At 33.7% G+C, this 15,846-nt stretch overlaps 1 protein-coding gene across 1 annotated transcript in view; it reads right to left on the bottom strand.

Moving 5' to 3' along the window:
• Window positions 1–15,056: 15,056 nt before the first annotated feature.
• Window positions 15,057–15,846, bottom strand: part of LOC113227730 (pancreatic lipase-related protein 2-like) — an 18,202-nt gene continuing 17,412 nt past the window's right edge. Inside the window, exon 3 of the mRNA XM_026460717.1 lies at window positions 15,057–15,738. Within this exon, the coding sequence (XP_026316502.1) occupies window positions 15,057–15,738 (682 nt within the window). The remainder of the gene's footprint in view (window positions 15,739–15,846) is intronic.

Consider the following 15,846-nt stretch of genomic DNA (forward strand, 5'->3'; position numbering starts at 1 on the left):
ACGCATTTCGATATAGGGCTAGTCTCGTTGTATCAAAAACGAATATTCATATATACTAACATGTGTTCGGTAATGAATAGATAAGTCAGAAATTTTTTTTTTTTAGTTTTCAATTACAACGGACATATTTATCCCATAACAGTAATTAGCAAGAACAATAAATAATAATAAAAAACAAAAGACATGACATAGGAGATAAACAAAAAATAAAAAATAGACCCTTTCTTTGCTCCAAGGTTTGGTAGTGGTCAAGAACAAATCCATTTACTTTAAAAAAACTCCTCAAGAAAGCCACCACTAGAAATGGATAACCGTCACTAGCTCAAAAAGTTTTTTTTTATAACATCAAGTGACGCTACAAATAAGTCGTGCTCCTGATGGTAAGCTACATACATGCCTGTCCATAACAGTTACAGTGTCACTCAAAGCTTTACATTGCAAAGATCTGAGGGGCACTGCCACAACGCCCGTCACCCTGAGACATAAGTTGACAAGTCTGTGTCAAACACGGGAATCGAAAATACGTAACGTCATCTTAAATGCCAACCGTGTCCATTTCGCAGTACATGAGGCACATTGTACCGTTGTCAAAGGGAAGTACATCAAATGTCAAAACAAATGTTTTTCCAAATGTACTATTGAATTATTCGCATGTATTATAATTAAATTGGACAAAAATATTGACAGTCAGAATAATTAGGTATTAATAAAAATGCGACGATGCACCATTAAGGGATGTGGCTTTAGAAAAAGTGCAAATCAATCGAATGTTACACTGCACAGGCACATTTTTTGTCTATAAATCACACAATAGCCCAAATATTTAATGTAATTAGACTTATTTAAGTAGATTATTTATAAATCTTGCCAAATTTTGCCTTTGTTACTTTAGATTGCCTGTTTGTTTGTATATTTTGATGATTGTTGTTAACGATTATTTTGAGATAGTGTTGATCTTGTAAGCATACATATTATCGATATTCTGTTATTAAAACAATTCACTATGAGGTTTTTATTGTATTATTATTATTATTTCAAGTTTTCCTACAAATGAAAAAAGGAAGAAAGAATGGTTGGAAATCATAGGACTGTCGAATATAAACGTTGGATCAAAGACCATCTTCATTTGTTCGCTTCATTTTGAAGAGTCAAATTTTAACAAAACTTTGAATGTAACTAGATTACATGACAATGCTATTCCATCATTAGGTTTATTGGTAAATAATTTTATGTTCAATTTAGATTAAACAAGACTCAATGAATGAGCAATTCAGTGGCAGATGCTTTAGATTACTGCGAAAATGTTTTAAAGCTTAAAGATTTTCAAGGGTGTGCAGCAACAATAATTTAATAAAATTATTCAATGACGTGTTTGATTGTATAAACAGCCGTTCTGTACGGCCTTCTGCCTGGAAGAAAGCCTTATACCCAGAAAATATTGGATTAGCACGAGCTTTGTTTGAGGGCGCCATTGGCTACATAAAAAACTTACAATTGCCATCAGGGAAACTAGTCATAAATTCACCAAGGAAAATCGGTTTTATTGGACTCATCATAAGCATGACTAGTGCTTTAAAATTATTTCAGTACCTAGTGCTAGATACGGCCTTATTCAAATATTTACCTCTATACAAGGTGAGTCAAGATCACTTGAACTGTTTTTCTCCTCAATTAGATCACGTGGCGGTTTTAATGATAATCCAAACGCTGTCCAATTTAAGGCTGCATTTAAAAGATTATTAATTCTGGCGGAAATAAGAGAAGATGGTGTAGGCAATTGCATTCCGCTTGAACAAATAAATATATTAACTTGTTCGTCTAAAATACACCCCGTAACGTCTATAAATAATTTAACAGAAAAATATCTTTTGTGGAAGTGCCAGAAGATGATAGCGCCTTATACGAAGATTTCATGGATTGCTTAGATAATAATAATTTAAGTAATTCAATGTGTAGTCACATATATAGCTGGCTTTGTGGTAAAAAAGCTGTGTAGGTCTCTAAAATGTGACAATTGTTTAGACATGTTGTCTGGCAGTGATAGGGGTTTTGCACCTAGTTTAATAATGCAAAAAACTAGGGGTGGCCTGACTTATCCATCCAATGATGTTGTGGTAGTACTAAAAAAAGTTGAAAAGTGTTTAAAATCAATTTTTAACCGACTTCAAAAAAAGAGGAGGTTCTTAATTCGACTGTATGTTTTTTTTTAATGTATGTTACGTGATAACTCCGGTATTTGTGAACCGATTTTCATGATTATTTTTTTGTTGGAAAGTGGGTACTTCCATAGTGGTCCCATTTCATTTTGAAGAAAATCATCCAACTCGAAGGGTGGCTGTTCACGCATGAAGATTCATTTTTATAAATAGCGCCTAACTTTAATTTAGGAGCAATTACTTTAATTTAAAATAAAAGCGATGGATTTTGACATATGAGGTGTCGTTAGATTCGTCTTGATTGGTGGGAGTGTCATAGGTTTATCTCTTTTCAGTATTTTTTTTTGCAGTCCGGTTTTTATTTTTTAAAATATAGATAGGTACAGATTTACAAAAACCCAATTTTTGTAAATCTATATACATATTAAAAGGAGTACGGTCCAGAGCAATTCACTGGTAGATGGACGCATAGCAAAAACTGTAAGTACTAGAATATGATAACTTGAGGACATATTAATTTTATTTAGTGAAGGAGTACTAAGAACGGATTTTTCAAAATTCATCCCCCAAGAGGGCGAAAACGTTTGCATGAAAAATAATATTCCTTGAAATTACAAAGACGAAACTTTGCATAAATATTTTACAATAAAAATGGTAAAAAAAAATGGCATGACAGTCTTTCAAAAATGCGGCGAAATGGGGTAATAAAGTTTGTATGGTAACTTTTTTAAGGTGTGGTGCGATTTGCTTCATACTTGAATATTTTTCATTTGTATAAAAATTGTACGCGGACGAAGTCGTGGGGAAAAGCTAGTACATGATAATTGTTGATTTTTACAACCTATTTCCATTATTTCTGTGTTAAAATTGCTTGGTAGATTCATTTGCTTAAGAAAGCCCGGGAATTAACGGGAATACTAGAATCCGCAGAAACCTGAATAGACTTGTATTTGACAGTTAGTTAAAAGACGTTACGTAAATATGTACTAAAATGTAGGTTAAAGGTACCTGTTAAAGTAATTTTTATGTTTTATTTAGTAAGTACAATTAATACTATGTAATATTATATACCAGTAAAGTAGGTATAGGTAGGTCAATGTTGAGTGAGTGCGTTAAAAAAAAAAAAAGTAAGAGTGCGCATGTCGCCAACAAACTGCACAACAGTTTGGTGACTATTACTAAATAAGTTACCAGTTAAAATTGCTTTATACATAGATTGATTTGTTTAAGAAAGCCAGTAACGTGAATACTAGAATCCGCAGAAATCTGCATAGACTTGTACTTGGCAGTTAGTTAAAAGACGATATGTAAGTATGTACTAAAATGTAGGTTAAAATCGTACCTCTTAAAGTAATTTTTATATTTTATTTAGTAAGTACAATTAATACTATGTTATGTTATATAGCAGCAAAGTAAGTATAATTAAGTAAGAATGTGCATGTCGCCAACAAACTGCACAGTAATTTAGTGACTTTTACTAAATAAGCTACCAGTTGTAATCTTGAAAATAATTTTTTTAAAAAGTTTAAAAATGTGTGTTGACATTTATAATAATATACCACTCGAGATTAAATTATTAGACTTGTGTTTGTTTAGGCATACTTTGGTTACAGTAAACTAAAGAAACAAAAAGAAACAGTTTCAACATTCAAGCCATACATTTTCATGTCGATAATGACTTATCGATAGATTATGGTACAACACTAAAGAAATCCGCCATTTGTAACTTTCAAATTTTGGTTATATGCACGGTTATATCCTATAAGCTTCGAAACGTCAAATGACAGCTTTCGTATCGAATTTTGACATTACTTTCATCGTAAAACAGACATAATACGTAGTACGTATGAGCTACGTTGCGGACGCAGTCACGTAGTATCGTATTTTGTAGTAGACTTCCTGTTTGTGACAGGACGACATTTGAATGAATTCCGAAACGCCTAACGCGCATGCGCGGTCTGTTAGGACCATGCTATGTGATCTGGACCAATTTATTTTTACGTTCCAATACCGAACGTTTATCACAAATGAATGGCCTAGTTCGGACGTGCACTAAGAGATATATTTATATAAACATAATGAACTGTCCCGCAACCCACTTAATACCTATTTAGTGAGGTAATCCTATGACATCATAGTCTCAAGTTTGCCATAAATGAATCAGTTGCAACTTTGTTGGTTGTTTGCTTTATATTATGAATTCTGTTGAGGCCTTGGTGGTGCTATTGCGACTCGAGATGAGTACTTGCCTTTATTTAAAAGGAAAAAATGTTACAATAGTGTTTAAATGGGAAATAATCTATTAAGATTTCTGTACTTCAAAGAATATATATACTGTGGAAGCAACTAAAGTAAACTAGTCTAGCAGTACTAACATCGGTAAGCTCACGTATTCTGCGGACTGCGTATGCAGCGGAGCTTAATCTGCAGGCCAGGGAAAGTATATGTGGAAACCATTGAAGTTTACTATCCAAGGACACTCCCAACTTTTCTCTGTTTATTTCTATGCTTGGACTAGTCGATCTTACGTTAGGTAATACAAATTTAACACATTTTGTCTTCTTGGCATTAAGCAATAAATTGTTAGCATTAACCTTAGAGATAACCAATAAACTACCTTAGAGAGGGTATCAATATAGTGGTCATAGTCAATGTCATGTCTGTCTGTTTGTTTTATAAATCATTTATTCCATAGGTAAAAAATTTACACTTGAAAACATAATTTTTAAGCTACTTGCTGGTCGTTCACTACGCTGGCCTCCCTGAGCACAACGAGCAAGAAACTCTACGAGATTGCTCTTTTCAAATAAACTTAAATGCTATAGAATACATTTTTAATCATATTTGTGTGGAACTAGACTCACATTGTCATTCCATACATCTTTTTCTAACACGTAGTCTACAATTTTGTAATATGACTTTTCATTTAAAATACTTTTAATGTAAGTTTTAAATTTAGGAAATGGTAATCTTAAAATACACTCTGGAATCTTATTGCATAAACGTATACAGTTCCCCATAAAAGAGTCGTTTACCTTGGTTAAACGAAATCGTGGTACCATGAGTTTGGACTTAGCTCTAAGGTTAATATTATGGATATCTTCTTTCTTATTGAAATTATGTATATTTTTACGGGCATATAAAATATTTGAGTAAATGTTCTGTGATGTCACAGTCATGATACCAGTCTCCTTAAACTTTTCTCTAACAGAAATCCGAGAACCTAAGCAATACAAAAAGAATCTCTAATCTCACTCATTTTCTCAGAGGAATCTCAAATCAATATCAGAGGAGGCATACTACAAACTGGTAATTGATTTAATTGTTGTACCTTACATATTTACGCAACTCACTAGAAAAGGATAAATAATCTTTAATTTTAAGACTGTACCTTGAATGTACTGTAACTTGTTATTAATATTTGTGATAAACAGTTTTAAATTTTAAATTTTTTTTAAAATCTGACCTTACGAATGAGTAGAAGAGTTTAGTCAACGTGATAATTTCAAGTGTAATTTGCTTACCTATGAAATAAATATTACTTGAGTTTGACAAGTCCCACGTGCCTGTAGTTTCTTTAGCACCCTTACACTTCAAAATCGGAATGCAGTTCTTCCCTGAATAAACTCCGTCACAAGCAGTTGTACCGCTACTAATTATAGCAAACATTCTGAAATACAGTGGATAAATGATGTCTTCTATATTTTATATTTGCATTAGGTATGGCTAATACAGCTTTTTCTGAACATCTAATCGAAACTATAAATCGATATTCAAAATCGGATTTCGAAACTATATATTTTCTGAAACTATTTGTTCATGGATGCAGCCGGAGTGTGCGCTGCGTTGATACATTGCCGTTACTGATATTCGAAATCAGATTTCTAAACTATTTATTATTGGATATAGCCCGCGTGCGCCCTGATACGTTGCCGTTTGATTAAATCGTATCGTCCACCGTTGGATGGGAACGCGTTACGCCAGAAAAAAAAAAATTTTTATTTTTATATATATAATGGTTTCTTTTGTAACGTACCTGTATGTATTTAGTTGGTAAGCCTTATTAAATAAATAAATAAATAAAAAAATAAATAATTTTCATTAAAAAATTCACTTCCCTTTCTACAGTATTCAGTTTCGAAGATGCACAAAAAACGATTACGCGCTGATATCCACTCAGTGAACATTTGATACGAAGCAATATCACTATATAGTTTTTGAAAGAATACGATTTAAAATACGCGATGTGGAGCAATATCGATATATAGTTTCTAAAATACACGATATTGGATATTCGATATTGCCACAATATATAGATTCAATAACTATATATATACATATATACGATGTGTAACGCCTATTCCTAATTTGCATAGGATTGTTCTAACTATGGAAACTCTGGGTTTCTAGGAGGAAAAGCTCGTTAAGAAGCTGTCAGTTTGTCTTATTAAAGACTTTTTCAAATTATAATAAAATGTTTGTTATAACAATTTATTTCTTTAACACTTAATTTAATTGTAATACAGGTTTGATCATATTACAATACAGTACACATTCAGTGCCGGCTTTTCCTGTGGTGCAGGGTGTGCATGTGTTTTTGGGTAAGTGTTCCATTTTGATCGCGTGCCTACTAGAGGGCACCCGGGTGCAATTAGAATTTAAACAGATCAGCCTGCTTACAAAAATAAATACTAAAATTATCTATTTTTAGTACATACAGTTTCTTGTGTGTAGTGGCATTTTTAAGTTTAAACAGAATTATTTTGAATTATGTTGCTATTTTAGAAAAATGTCAACAAATTTGTGAATAAAAGTAGATAATATGTCAGAAGCATAATCAGTTGATCTTATGGGAATAAAATTTCCATTCTGCACAACTAGGTTAAAGCTAGCAGTAGAGTAGAGACTAATGAACAAAAGCAAAACAATAGTTTGCAGTTATTTTTGAATTTCATGCTGTTAAGATTACAATAAACAACCTAGAGCAACGTAAACAAAGATCTGAGATCATAAGTTGAAGTCACTCGGCTATATTCAAACGTTAATAACCATGTAAAGGGTTTTAGTTAGGATTTTCCTTATCGGTCAAGTTGGATTATGCAATGTGATCACAGAATTTTAATGATTGAGTGTGAGGATATAGTTGTTTTATATTTCTAATTGTTATTAAGCATGGCCTTGAATGTGCCAGAATGTTCTTAACTTATAATATCCCTACGTAATGACCTTTCTACAAAAAAAAAACCTGAGGTCATTGTATCAAGTACCTATGGGACATTTTCGCCAGAAAGTTCTGCTTAGCCTGAGTACATGTCGAATTCTGAGAGGCCTAATTGGAACACAGCTTGTCTTCTATGTAGAAGTAAGATTCCCATCTTCACCACTGAATTGATTCTATTTTTTTTTTTTGCTTTAATGTATTATGACTTCCGTTAACAATTAAGGCAAATATCCTGATGAAATTTGGATATGAACAAAATGAACACTACCATATTCGTTTAGATCAAGTAAGTATGATCATTTAGTACAGAAAACCTGATTTATTAAACCTGTTACACATTCTAGAAACACCCGGTATCCATTGGCATAGTGTGTCCTAGACCTAATGTTTACGTCAACTAATTTGAAATTCATAAAAAAAAAAGTGAAAATAATTTTTTAAATATATTTTACTAAAATTATTAGGGACACCATGTGTCTCTATAATATAAAGGTATAGGTAATTAACTAAAAGTAAACAAACCTTGGTTAACCGGTCAAATACTATATTTAGTAGTGAGTTTCAGATGTCATAATATTTCTGTAATCTTTTATTTGGTCACATGTTATTAGCTGTCATCTTTTTATAGCCTGGATTTTAAGAGGGAGCAGAGGAAAAATGTCTAATCTTCGATTTGATTTAGAGGGGTATATCCACTTTGAAGTTAAAAATAAAATATTGTATGAGTAACTACACGATATATTCAAGCATAGACATTAATCAGAAACATAAAACAATAAAGTTTCATCGATATATAAAAATCACGAAATGATCTCTAATTGTCACATTTTTTCGATTTATCCTCGAAATGCTACAGGTTATTAGGACAAAAATTAGATAATTTATTATATGTATGCATGATCGACAACTGTCACAACGGATTTTTTTTCATCCCTTTAGTTTTAGAGTTATTCCGCTAAAACGAATTTGGTACTTTTAATGCACAAAATTCAACATCTCCTGTCGCATGTCACGCGAACTTCAGGCACATATTTGTTTCACAAATTTGGGTGAGCCAACGTCAAAACTTTTTTGGCATGCTCACTCTTAAGTATTTAAGGTTCAACCAGGTAAATGCCTTTTGGCCCTATCCTTTCGCCTTCTTTATAAATTCATACATGTAAATTTATTTATTTATTTATTTATTTATTAAATAAATAAATAAATAAATAAATAAAATAAATCATATTAAATAGTAAATACTATTCATGGACTCCTACTTGTGTTGTCTAATTCGTGCCGTCTCTTTTGTTCTATGAATCAATTTGTGCAAAAATCTCTGCGATACTCCCTCTAAGTCAACAATAAAATGACATTTATGAAACTACAAAATGGACACTGCCAGAATTGTGACTAAGTAGTCTCAAGCACACAAGCCATTCATTAAAAAAAAGTATTAAAGGTATTAAGTTGTTCTAACATGGGAAAGTTGTGATACGTGTTAAAATTTTTTATTTACGTATTATATTTAGGAAGACTTTTTTAAACGGGTAGTTTGAAATGTTGTCTAATATTTAGGACCATTTAGATAATGTTCATTATAATTTTACAATAATTAACCAAGTCAAATTGCCATTCTAGGTGAGGAGCACAGACTGTCAGACCTGGTTGTGAAACGTGAAGCTCTGAAGGCTAAAACACCCGCAGCCATCTTTTACTATTTTGTTAACAGTATCCTTACATCAATGTTTGTGAACATTTACTAATAAGATTGGCTACTGTAGTCATCAAAGGGCATGTGAAAGAGCAAGGCCTATTTCTAAACAATAGCAGTCCCTGTAGCCAAAACCGGCTAGGATATGCACAAGTAACCAGGTGATGCTTAACAAAATGTTTATTTATGTCTAGGTACTTAAACCTTTGTTTTTATAACATCAAGTGGCGGGACGAACAAGTTGTGCGTGTGATGGTAAGTGACACGCCTGTTCATATCAGTGACAGTGCCACTCAGAGCTTTAAATTGCAAAGATCTGAGGGGCACTACCACTGCGCCCGTCATCCTGAGACATAAGTTGACAAGTCCCATGCCTGTAATTCCACTAGCACCCTTGCCGTTCAAAGCTGGAACAGCTGATGTTACTGCTTGGCGGCAGAAATAGGCAAGGTGGCAGTACTTCCCTGGACTAACTCTTTCACAAGGAGCTCTACTGCTACTAAACGTATTGTAGCATAAGACAAGTTAATATTTTTTTCAAAAAGTTGTGCTATGCAAGTTGTGTATTATATATTCCAACTAATAATTTAGTATAAATGTGAAAGTAACTGTATTGTTTTCATAAAAAAAAATTTTAAAGGGGGTGAAATAGGGGATGAAAATTTGTATGGAGAATCAAAAAAAGCATGAAAATTAGATTCTTTTATTATGTTAGCAGTAAAGAAGGGTACTCAAAATATTTATTCTACGCAGACAAAGTGACGGGCATCATCTAGTAAGAAATAAATTAACAAATAATCGAAACAAAAAAAATGTTTCACATTTAGTTCCATCAACTTGTAATAAGTATTGCAACAGTGCCAAGAGAAAAATACAAAAATAGATTTTAATAATCCAGAAAGCTTTCAATGGATTAGTTATTAAGAAAAACTCATTCATTTGCCAAATGTCTTTATGTATCACGCATCAAAACATTATAACGCGCATAAAAAATATTGCCAGTGATATAGAAAAGCGTAGATTCATGTCTTGTATAGACTCAAGGTCATGTGGTATACAACCTGTTTTGGCATAGCTAATGCTCTATTATCGTCGTTTAGAAAAAAAAGTAAACACAAGATACGATTTGAAGCACCAAACCTTACAATGAGTACATTGTATTTTGAAAAAGAATACGTAATAATACACGCGAATTGTTTTTATTGAGAAAGGTGGTCGGTTTTAACACTGCTATAGTCATGTTTAATAACAAAAATTGCAATAAACTTACGTAAGACGCCCCAAATAATAATCAGAACATGAGTAGCACTCTCACTAAAAATTGATTTAGACTTCTCGCACTCAATATATTTCTCACACTAAACTTCGTTAAACACAAATAAAACTGCACTTGCGATTTTTTTTTATTTCTACGTTTAGTAATAATTGTAATTATCAGTCCATTTTAGCTATAATTAGTATAATTTAGAAGGAAACCCGCCAGAAACACCGTTGAGAAAGGTTTCGGAAAGATTGGCCGACAAGGTTTTTCCTTTTGTCAGTCTTGCGTCATTGCGACAGTTTGACATTTATCCGTATAAGTTGCTATTTAAAACATCTTGCTCTCCTCACAATTAAAGATTCAATTAGTGTATACGTTGCGCTGAGATTCGCTAGTTTTTTGGTTATTATAAGATAGGTCGTAATTTTTGGGTAGGTTTCATTATAAGATCTAATTTACCATGGAACAAGACAATTGTGGTACTTTAGCTTTCTTAGACGTTTTAATCAAAAGAAATCCTAATAAGACCTTAGGCCATACTGTATTTTAAAAGAAAACCCATACGTATAGGAACCTCAATGGTAATTCCCATGACCATCCTAGTCAGTTAGCCACCATGGGAAAATCTTTGTTTCAGAGAGCACATGGTCTGCCACAGTAATCATCGATCGGGGGAACTTCAGCATATAAAACATTCAGCATGTAAGTCCTACATGCAAATAAGTTGAAGATTCCAAGATTCCATGTGAAACCACCAACAGTCGAGCGAAGACCTGTCATTTTACCTTACGTGAGAGGTATTACAGACAAGATCGGAAAAGTCCTCAGGCATGCATCTATCAAGACCTATTTCAAGCCCCTGAGGAAGATTTCTCAGTTCCTGAGACCCGTGAAATGTAACATCCCTTTACAGGATGCAGGAGTTTACAAGCTTGACTGTGAGTGCGGTCTCTCTTATATTGGACAAACGAAGTGAAGTCTTTGTACACGCGTCAAAAAACATATAGCTGACGTCAAACACCGTCACGTAAACAAGTCTGCAGTCTGCGAGCATGTCATGAATAAACCTACACATTCAATGAAGTTTGACAAAATCCTGGTCTTTGCAAAAGAAGTCCGTTGTCCACCCAGGATGCTGCGAGAGGCCATGGAAGTTAAAGAAGATCCTAATTTCAACGGGGAAGATGGTTTCTCCGTACCACCAGTTTGTGGTCCAGTATTTCCTCTGATGAAAAATCCCAAACAGACATAAGACTGCAGTACTAACTAATATGTTTTAATTTATTCTCAATTTCATTATTCATTACTAATAAATTTTAACTTAATAAAAAATCATATTATATTATCATATTACAAATTTTTATATCATCATTTTATGTCATTATTTATATCATATTATAAAATAATTTGTAAAACTTAATGTAATATAAAATTTAACGTTTCTTTGTAAAATTAAAAATAAGGTATTTAATTAATAACTTTTGTAACTATAGTGAAACAATAGGGTGGTTTGCATTAATATTAGACATAACTGGTTGATAACTGTACCACCACAGTCAACCGTGACCATGGGACCCGTAAAGGGCCCGAAACGTTGGTTTGTTTGAAAAAATACGCGATTTAAATCCGGAAAAATATTTTCCTTTTTAGATTTTCTATATGATCGTGTTTATTATGCCCCTTGGATTAGTTTACATAATATCCAAATTTTTGGATGCCTACGTGCGTCAAATACATAACCAGAAATAGAGACGAAATAAGGGCCATATATTTCTGGTAACACATTAGCGATACCGCTCTTATAAATATCAACTCTCGTTTGCACTGAAATATGGACAGGTCAACTACTGACCTGTGTGTATGTCTCCGTACATTCCAAAAAAATCTGTATTTATTGTAATAAAGATAATACCTCTAACAATGCCGTGCTGTTCTATTCGGTAGTGTGGGAAAAACAACAAAACATCTAATTATAAAACAAACGGAATCACATTTCATCGGTATTTAAATATGTAATTTTGCAATTTTCGTCCATTATAGCAAAGCTCAAGTTAACTGGTCGATTTGAAGTGAAACAGTTGTCGACACCCACTGACGACACTCGTCAATTGTTTCGAACTCGGGTTAGCCAATCGGAGCGCAGTTGTCACAGTAATGATATAGCAGAATAGTTTTCAAACAAATTAAATGACATTTCGTCTCTATTTCTGGTTATATTCTCGATGCCCACGTACTTGCCTTCTTCTTCACTTCATTTTCTCATAAGTTTTATCTTTGATTCATTAAGAACCCTTCATGATCATTGCGGCAGTATTCGGTTAGTCATAAAATATTACTCTCAAGAAATGTCATAAATTGAAATTTGTCGTATCGTTCCCAAAAATGCCCTTAAATAATGAAATCAAATTAAATATCTTTATTTCGTACGTAATCTAATTACACTTGAAATTTACCCCAATTACTCAAAAATTACCCTAAAATTATGGAAAATATTTATAACTAATAACATAATTTTTTTATCACTTTCTTACAGTTGCGTTCAGCAAATTACCGAGAAAATTATAGTAATCACCGTTGCATTCGTAATAAATCAATTTGTCAGGGTGTAATTTTGGCCATGCAAGCACATGCAAGCGATATTTTGCTAGATATTTTTAACCGACTTCAAAAAAGGAGGAGGACTGCATGTTTATTGTTTTTTTGTATGTATGTTACGCGATAACAACGGTATTTGTGAACCAATTTTCATGATTCTTTTTTTGTTGGAAAGAGGGTACCTCCATAGTGGTCCCATTCAATTTTGAAGAAAATCATCCACCTCTAAGGGTGACTGTTCATGCATGAAGTTTCATTTTTATAAATAGCGCCTAAATTTTAGTATAATGAGCAATTATTTTAATGGTTGATTTTGCTATTCTTTAATTCAAGGCCTTTTTCTCTCTCAATGAACTAGGGGATGAATCCGGGTTTGCGCACTTTCCGATAACCGATTTTAATAAAACTTGGTAATTATATGTATTTCCACGTACTTTTGAGGTCGGTTTTTTTATGCCTAATATTATCGCTAGGCGCTTAATTGTAGTTACGTAATTAAACAAAAGTAAATTATTAAAGTATTTGTGTAATTTAAATTACTAATAATCTGTAAGTTTCGTCCGAGCAACTGCGTCGGCATTACCGACAGGCCGGTGTGTGCGGTCTGTGCGATGCGGATCAGTGGACGCAGTTGTATGAACTTCTATCTACAAAGAATGCTAAAATCCGTATAATGCGGTCCATCCGATACGTGCGCTGCGGATCTGTGGACGCCTACCTTTATACGCCGTTTATGCTAATTACATTTTGTTTTAGTTAAGCTTAGATCTTTCCCCACGTTTCTTGCAATAAGGTCCAAAGTCCTTCAGTTTTTCAATTATTTTGTTTTGCAGAATGAATATTTAGCTCTGTGCATCTACTATACAATCTACTTTACATCAATGCTTCATAGGTTACACGGAATGTAACAAAACTTTGTGAAAAAATCAATGTTTCTGTTTTGTAATGTTACGAGTTTTATTGGTACAGTAATATTAAAACTCCACATAAGTATAAAATCTACGTTTTAGTAGCATTAGTTCCATGTCAAAGAGTTCGTCCAGGGAGGTACTGCCACCTTACCTATATCTGCCGCCAAGCAGTAGGTAATGTGAGCATTGCTGTCTTCCGGTTTTGAAGGATAAGGGCGCTGGTGAAATTACAGGCACATGGGACTTGACGTGGCACTGCAACTGTTATGGATAGACGTGTCGCTTACCACCAAGGGCGCGACTTGTTCGTACCGTCACTTGCTATTATAAAAAAAGTCCTATGAAACTACTGTGACCGCCAGAGGCGCTACACCATTTCTCATACGAAATTGAAAAATATTCTACGCACCTAGTCTAATACTGTCTTGGAAAGGAAAAAAAGGCCCAAGTGACATTTTTAACAAAATTGAGTTATACCATGAAACAATAACGCAAAGGGACTGCTAATGTCCAAACCCCTGGACACTTTAAAAATTTGTTTAACTTTGTGTTTTCAATTTGTTGCGTAAACTTTTTTTTCCAATGGCAGAATAGTAATTTCTTTCACTGATAATTTTAAGGCTGAATTTACTTACTTACTTCACAGTTCTTAGTAAAAAAAACGTGTCAAGAGGCTTATAGGTGACTCGGATTTAGAAGAGGCGAAGTTGCAGAGCCTTGAACACCGCCGTAAAGTTGCCTGCTTATCAGTATTCTACAGGATATCACGGATAATGTGTGATGGAATTGCATGATTTAATTCCGCCATTCCCTTTCCAATATCATTATGGATATTCCGCATCTATATGGCAAACGATTATGAAGTGGAACTCCTGCCTGCAAACTTATTCCACGAACGCTACAACCTGGGCCTTTTCAAGGCGAGAGTGAATAAGCATTATTTAGTTGTGCATGTTCCACCATCAACCTCATCGTCACGTTCCATCAGGTGATCCATCTCACCGTCAAATAGTCATTTTTTTTAAGAAAAAAGGACTCCTGAGACAATTCCGTGACGCGTCCATTTTGGTAAAAAAAAAAAAATTATTAAATCTAAAAAAATGTTGGTTGAAAACGCAGCTGCGCGTTAGAGATACCATGGGGATGCTACAGTGGCTACCAAAATCGATAGGAACACCACGTTACTCTAGGACTCGTGACAAGTTAAAAAAAAACAATTCTACGTATAAATCTCTGTATTATTTCCATTATTAACATTAGTTATCCTTCTCCAGTAAACATATTCTGGCCTCAAACCCTTAATTCCTAAATAATAAGGATAATTTTTATCTGTTGCTAAATAAAAAATACCACCTCTTCTTCTATCAACACTTAAACCTAAATAATTAGTAACAATAGGAACATTTTGATAACAATTTGAATCTCTAGCTTGCTGTATACTATCACATTTTAACGCTAAAAACTTTCTTGGATTTTTTAAAGCTGACAGCCAGATAGTAAGGACCCTGAAATGGCTGCAAGTGGTCGTGCACGGGTATAAATTTAAATCGGACGGTTGGTATTCACCACCATTTATGTAAAAGTCTATATGTCCCATTCTAGCTCCCATACCGTAGCCGTCTATGTTAGTATGGATGACTTCGACGAAGTCAGCATTTGAAGCGTCTAATCTGTCCCCAGGGCCTAAGTTTCTGAAACAAGGACCAGAGGGCTCCAAAGCAGTAATCTTGGATATATTTCTTCCGGTTAACTGCTGAAAGTTACGGCCAATGAAGCTTACTGTATGACCGCCCAGGCTGAATCCTAGAAGCTCCAGTTTGGCTGGATCTAGACCGGATTTTGTTAGTTCCGCCAGGACTTCTGCGACATGCTTGCCGACTGGTCGCATTAGACGAGATGCTCTGGAAAAAATAAAATAACTTTTTATTTTTTAAGATAAATATAAAAATATTTTCTCAAGCATGCCCGGAAACGTTTGCATTAGGTACTTTCAAAAAACGAACACGGAA

Source organism: Hyposmocoma kahamanoa, unplaced genomic scaffold, assembly GCF_003589595.1.
Source record: "Hyposmocoma kahamanoa isolate Upper Pololo Valley unplaced genomic scaffold, ASM358959v1 215, whole genome shotgun sequence".
Lineage (NCBI taxonomy): Eukaryota > Metazoa > Arthropoda > Insecta > Lepidoptera > Cosmopterigidae > Hyposmocoma > Hyposmocoma kahamanoa.